General features: G+C 37.0%; 2 protein-coding genes across 3 annotated transcripts; both read left to right on the top strand.

The window, feature by feature from the left end:
* Positions 1-247: 247 nt before the first annotated feature.
* LOC113349845 lies at positions 248-4,021 on the top strand. 2 transcript variants are annotated; one of them, XM_026593887.1, is made up of 9 exons: positions 248-502; positions 576-635; positions 748-795; positions 2,532-2,664; positions 2,757-2,833; positions 3,203-3,298; positions 3,376-3,446; positions 3,554-3,644; positions 3,795-4,021. In XM_026593887.1, the coding sequence occupies exons 1-9, from the start codon at positions 284-286 to the stop codon at positions 3,903-3,905; spliced, it is 906 nt and encodes a 301-aa protein (XP_026449672.1). In that variant the 5' UTR covers positions 248-283; the 3' UTR covers positions 3,906-4,021. The 2 variants fall into 2 exon arrangements, with proteins under 2 accessions (XP_026449672.1, XP_026449671.1); XM_026593886.1 differs by having other exon boundaries at positions 712-795.
* Positions 4,022-4,326: 305 nt separating this feature from the next.
* Positions 4,327-6,000, top strand: LOC113349844 (protein NRT1/ PTR FAMILY 5.10-like). The gene is made up of 2 exons (XM_026593885.1): positions 4,327-5,559; positions 5,785-6,000. The coding sequence occupies exons 1-2, from the start codon at positions 5,131-5,133 to the stop codon at positions 5,959-5,961; spliced, it is 606 nt and encodes a 201-aa protein (XP_026449670.1). The 5' UTR covers positions 4,327-5,130; the 3' UTR covers positions 5,962-6,000.
* The last annotated feature ends 912 nt before the right edge of the window (positions 6,001-6,912 follow it).

The raw sequence follows: 6,912 nt of genomic DNA, 5'->3' as shown, positions 1-6,912 counted from the left end.
CAAATCCAAGAGAAAATACCGTGTTTCTATTGGTGTGGCACATAGGGCACACCCAAGCAGTGGCACAGACGATCTGGACCCCTTCAAACACGGTGAGTAACCGGATAATGGGATAATTTGGCCTTACCAATAATATACTGCCACGTAAGAAATATTGTGAATCAAACCAGTCAACAGATTCCACGTGGCATCCAAAGGAATAACGCAGCCGGTAGCTGTACATCAACATTAATAGTTACAACTGAGGTTCCTCTTGCTGATATTAGCAACAAAGGGTTAGCGAATGGCGTCTCTTTTTGGTCTTTCTAATCTAATTTACCATCCTAAGTTACCTGTTTTTCAAAATTCTCTTCATACTCGTAGTTTACATCCTTATTACAGACCCTTGAAAAGAAGAATCACTCAATACAAATCCCTAACGATTTCCTCTGCACTTACTGAATCAAATTCTCCTGATTCTTCTGTCGATCAAGATATCCAACCCCTCCTTCAAGATATCTCTGTAAGATAACATTTTCTTGGGTTGGGTTTATTATAATAAATTTTATAAGTGATTGATTAATTTGTTTTTGCAGGAAAGTCTTGTTCTTCCTCCGGATTACTTTGCTCAACTTCCTGATGATCTTCGTCTCGACGTAAGTGGGATTCCTATTTCGTAAAACAATCAATTTGTCCTAATTGATATACATATTTAGATTTTGATTTTGGGAGTTTCGGGAATTGTTCTTTGGTGAACCTGCACTGAAGCTAAACGATGCAGCTTTCGATATTTCGTGCGGGCCTGTCATTGATGAGGTTAGCAGCAGTCAACAATCTCTTCTCTCTTCCTTTTTTTTTGTTTTGTTTTGTTTTGTTTTTGTCTTCGTCTGCACTCTGCAGTCGTCTCTGGGCGCCTCACCCTTCCAAAGTCTGATTTGTTTCTTTCTATTTTCAGTATTCGAGGAACTTGTAGTTATGAATTTTTCCCAATAGAATTGAAATTCAGCACTTGACAGTTGACAGCTTAGATTAATCCCCTCTAATACATAGCACCATGCGCTTTTGGTTTCTGTGTTGGCATCCTGATGTACATTTGTGCACTCATGTATATAGGCGTTCAGTTAAATACCCTCTTTCTAGGTATGGATCCTCCCTTGTTAGTTACTACTCTCTGTTGCATTCCCTTGTGAGGGAGAATTAGAGCTAGAGATAATTGATCTAATTATGGCCTCTTCTTCTGAGTTTAGTGACTTTAGTATAAAGCCATGGGATTGAGGTCTGAATTTAATTTGGATAACCCATTAGTTGAAACAAAAGTTTTTGCAAAGATTCATCTTAACAAGTGTCATAGAGAATTTGATGAAACAGGATCACTGTGCCACCAAAACTGAAACAAAAACATCTCGTTATGGGTATATGGACTCTACAAGTTATTTATGAGGAACATATATTTAAGAATGATGTTATAACACCCGCATTACATTCATCGGTAAACGCGTTAGAAACAAAGAAAAGAAAGAGATTTAACTTAGAAAAGGAAAAAGTTATCGATATCATTACTGTGTATGATTTGCTTGGAGGAGTTTTTGGGTGCAGGAGTTGACGATGGGCGAAGATATAACAATAGTTCCATGCATGCATTTGTTTCACAATGCATGTTTACTCAAGTGGTAAGGACAGAAAAATACATGCCCTGTTTGTCGATCTGAGATGCCTAAAGTGAATTATAGCTGCTCAATTATATATGAATAATAAAATAATTGATAAATTATAGTATGAGTTTGATTTGTTACTCAATTTCATAATGATTATTTCATGATATATTTAAGTCATTTCAATTATCCTAGTCAACTTATTCAAATATGGGAATCCTGGTCGATTTACTGAAAATTGCAGCTTCTTTTTCTGACTGGGAGAAGATAAAGACACTGACTAATGACTAGCTCATTGTAGAAGTTCCCACTTTGTTTTGATTTCTCACCTGGCTCATCTGCTTCTGAACCCAAAATGACATAATTCTGTAACTTGGTAACCGTTGCTGTCTTGTCGATATTGTGTTTTGCTGGCTCTGTTCCATGGTTTTATGTGTCTGGTCTGATAAAAAGGTGAGTGATATAGTTTTTTTTTTTTTATATATATAGTTATGCTTTTCCGGGCTAGTACTCGATCATCTTCGTTAAAGTTTGATGTTTTTCCATAGTCTCAAAGTACCCATAGAGCTCATCTCTTCTCTGCTGATTAGCTGCAAATCAATTTAACACTCCTCTCAATTGATGGAGGAAGCGGGTCAATATGTCTAACCTTTTAGGATAGGGGGGCTGGCAGCAATACACTGAAACTAAATAAATATGATATGTCTAACACTCCTCTCAATTGATGGAGGAAGCGGGTCAATATGTCTAACCTTTTAGGATAGGGGGGCAGGCAGCAATACACTGAAACTAAATAAATATGATATGTCTCTTTCCAAATTCCGGTGGTGACCCATTTTTCACTCAACTGTTGATTTTCTTATTCTATTGTTGAAAAATTGCTTGGAATTGTCATTTTAGTGCGGCCAAGAGATGGGAGAGGCACTGCTGAACCTATCTAGAGCATGGGAAGTGGCTGATACGTCAACCTCCAATGATATTGCACACAAGCTCCCTGCTCTGGCCAGCTTATTGAAAGGAAATGCCAAATCAGGCAAGAAACCAAGCATGTAACTGTATTTTTTTATTCTTACGTATGAACTTTTAGTTATTCGTTTGTTTTCCTTTCTTTCTTTTTTGGTGTAGCTTTTGGCAAGCGATTAATATCCTCTGGCCGGAGATTCCAGTCCATGGGACAGTATGGTCAAGGGGAGTTACTAAGGGTAATCAACAAACAATACTTGATATGAACCCAAAAATTACTGAAATATATACTGTTTACGTGAAGGTCAATTAAACTAGTGATTTGAAAAGTACTATTTACTTACTTTTATCAAACCCCTGAATGCCGAAATAGGTGTTTCTGCTTTATTTCTAAGATATCCATATTGGAATTGAGGTCAGTTTTTTGGCTGAACACTTTTACCTTTTGTCTTTTGGACTTCAGTTTAGTCAGTCCTTGAAAATATTGCCCGCTATTAAATCCAAGAGACTGGTTCAACTCATTTGAGTCTTGGACAAGCATAACTTCTTTCCAGCTAGCTCTCTGCATTGAACTAGTGGTGTTTTTGATGCTTTATAACTATCATCAGATTGCCAAAGCAATGATCAAGGCTGGACAACTCCTGTCTGCAAGTGCAGTGACCTCAGCGAGTGATGAAGAACCTAAAACGGAGAGGATGCTAAAGGTAACTCTTCTCACTTATGAAATCAATAACACTCTCAAACTTTCAGATTCAAGATGCATGTATTTTATCAAATGCAGTTTGGAAACCTACAAGTAGAGCTAACAGCAACCAAGGCCAACATTGGAGCTGCCATTGCGTTTGTTTTCGGGTAAAACCTACATCTGAACATTCAATAGTACTCTCCACTTTCTCCACGGACAAGAATAGTAAAGTGAGCAAACCTTTACTGAACTACATGTGATTATTGATATTAAGGATTATATGCTGGCAATTAAGCCAAGGCATCCAAAGCACACCAGAGAGCTCACTGCAGTATGCAAATAACAACGCTTTGTTGCTAGGGAAGGTAATCTTTCACGAACCGACCTCGTATTATGTTTGAGCATTTCCGTACTAGTGTTTTTTTTTTAAACGAGTAGTGATTGCCTACTAACGCATGGTATTGTTTTGAATGCTTGGCTGTCATTATATTGATAACTTGGCTACCTAAATGCAGTCGTTGAGAGGAGCGCTGCTTGCACTTTGCTATTCATCTACAATCTTGTCTGGGTTTTCTACCATAGGGCTCATTTTACTAGCAAGACAGCTAAAGTCGGCAAAAAAATGAATTAAGTTCTTGTTTAAGAACTATTATGACTCAGCTTTGTTGTTCGAATCTGTAAAATTGTAACATTATAAATAAAAGCATCAAATTAGAACTTAAGACTTATCCTTTATACGATATATACAGTGTCGCATTAGTTCGACTCATTTGAGGAAGTCCACTGAGCTAGGCATGGTTTGCGACATGTCCCTAATAATGAAGAACTAAAAAGCTCAAAACTAGTCTGGACTCGGGACCCTTTCTTACAGTTACCGTTGTTTGTATTGAAAAGACAAGCACCAGGGGTAAATCTTGCTTTTTTTCCTACACTAAAACAAGTCCTTTCCTTTAAACCACGGATCTGTGGCACAATGGTAGAGCATCTGACTCCAAGTCAGAAGGCTACGTGTTCGATTCACTTCATGTCAGGAGCTAGATTGGCATTAGGGAGGCTGCCTGCTTCTTTGGCAGCAAAAACTTAGCCATGCCAATTTCACATATATTTCTTTTGTGGTCAAGGTAAACATACAATCTCTAAAAACTAGATAAGAAATGGTAGACACTAATCAGTTTGCTGTAGATACCATGAGATAGCTATTCGTTCAGCATCCCTTCATTCACTTATTCATGAACAACAACACAATGAAAAATATTGTGATGTTTGTAAAAAAACCCAAAGAAAGTTTTAGCTTACAGACTCTCAATTTATATTGGCTGATTCATATTTTGCAGTACTTAGTTTTTTGAAGGTAAATTCTGTAATTGTTTTTTCTTCACATGAGAGTGAAGAGAAGGATAGTGAGTTTTCTGGTTACTTGGGTCTCAACGTCGAATACTGAATTTCAATTCTATTGGGAAAAATTCAATTCTATAGCTACACCCATTTTCCACTTAGTTCTACGGTATTTTTATGTGAAAACTACAACCACAGCCATTTTCCAGATTTTGGATACTGTGAAATCCATGCTCAAAAAAACACAGGCGCGCATCCATTTTCTACGACAAAATATCTCCCAACCCCATAGTTTCTGAAATTAGGTTTGGGTCTTTTTTTCTTCTTCTTTTCCGATTCGTATGTCCATACTGCTTTCGTCTCAGTTCTTCGTTGGAGCTTAAATTCACAGGTAAATCTCAACATCTTCATATTTTGATTAACCTAGGGTTTCCGTATATAAACACTCTTATAAGATTTTTCGTCTCTCCCAAACTTCATCCCTGATACACCCGCAAAAAACCATAGAGAGTTATCATGGAGGTCTTAAGTCCTATTAAGAGTGTTGATGGCAACAGGTATGAAGTCCCATTACTCACTAATAACAAAAATACAAATAGTCATGGAATAGAAAAAAACAACAGCAGCAGTAGTAGTGATTTTGTTGAAGGTGTGGTGGATTACAAAGGAGATAAAGTGTTTGATAGATCAAAATTTGGAGGATGGAAATCAGCTTCTCTCTTGACTCTAATTTCTATTGACGACGTATTTGTTTATTACGGAATGATTATAAACCTCATCAGCTGTCTTACTGGTCCTCTCCAGCAGTCAACTCTTACTGCAGCACAAAGTATCAACATTTTGGCTGGAATTACATGGATGTTTCCACTCTTCACTTCACTCTTCGTTAATTCTGTTCTTGGTCGATTTCGTACAATCTTATTCTCATGTATTATCTACATCATGGTATAAACTCCCTCTCTCGATCACCCTTATTAGTTTTTGGATGCAGTATTTCTCTGTCTCAACTACTTGGAATATGAACTAGCTAGATTGGTGAATAATTGCTGATATACTTGAATCATAATTATATTTTAGTAATATTTCGCTTTGCATTTTGAGAATGGCAGAGAATGTTTTGGTCGATGTCTTATTTAAGGCTAATTACAATTCATATTCATGTTGTGTCAGGGATTTGGATTCTTAACACTATCAGTCGTGCATCCTTACTTGAAGGGAAGTGACTGCCTTAACAGCACTGGCAACAAAACCTTCTGCAATTCTCCTCTTCTTTCCAATTTCTTTTTACCTACATATCTTTGTATCTGGCCTCCATCTATGCTGTTTTGCATTGACTATTGTAAATGAAGAAAATTATGTATTAACAAAATATTGTTTGTGAAGCTACATATGTATTAGTGTTGGTATTGGTTATAATGGTTGAATAATCTTTTATGCAGCTACGAAAATGGTTGCATAACCGGTTATGCATTTACAAAATTTGTTGCATAACTTGTTATGCAGTCCCGAAAATGGACGATAACACGTTATGCAACAACATTTTTGTCACTATTGAAACCAATAAAAACAAAGACTGCATAACTTGTCATGCACCTACAATAATATCTACATAACATGTTATGCAGTCGTGAAAATGGTCCGAAAATATGACCGCATAATGCATTATGCATCGAGAAAATTGTTGCACAGTCTTTTATGCATCGAGAAAATAGATGCATAACCTGATATGCATCCGTAAATATGGATGCATAATGCATTATGCATCAATTTTTTATGTACGCACTAAAACCAACCAAAACAATGGTTACATCTCCCCTCCTTTAAAACACTAAGTCATATGAGCTCCCACGTCGCACGGTAAGTGTGACACCCTTCTCAAATTAAATTAGATAAAAGTTTTGAACCAGAGCAATTCTGGAGAGGACAAGTGGCGAGACTCTATTGGTCGGAGCATTAAAATTTGAATTACACTCTGTTTACACCCCGTATTTAACTGTTCGTTTGTAAAACCATTAGCGAAAACGTGGGTATACAACACTTATGTGAGGATTTACAGCTAATGAATTTGTTACACTTGGTTTACACTGAAAACTTAACTGGACGTTACTAACGCCAGTTAAGTGTACACTACACTCGTGAAAAACTAAACCTAACTCTAACTGAGATAACAATCACAATGAGGCGTTGAACAATTTGCTAGAAATAGTCCTGATAAGGGTGTTGTGAACTGAAAGAAGAGATTAAGGTTTGGTGGTACTGAAATTGATGAGAAACAACGATGTCGTGATGTGGAGGAGA

The sequence above is a fragment of the Papaver somniferum genome, chromosome 2 (assembly GCF_003573695.1).
Source record: "Papaver somniferum cultivar HN1 chromosome 2, ASM357369v1, whole genome shotgun sequence".
NCBI lineage: Eukaryota > Viridiplantae > Streptophyta > Magnoliopsida > Ranunculales > Papaveraceae > Papaver > Papaver somniferum.
The sequence above is the reverse complement of the archived record's forward strand: the minus strand, read 5'-3'. Positions and strand labels throughout refer to the sequence as shown.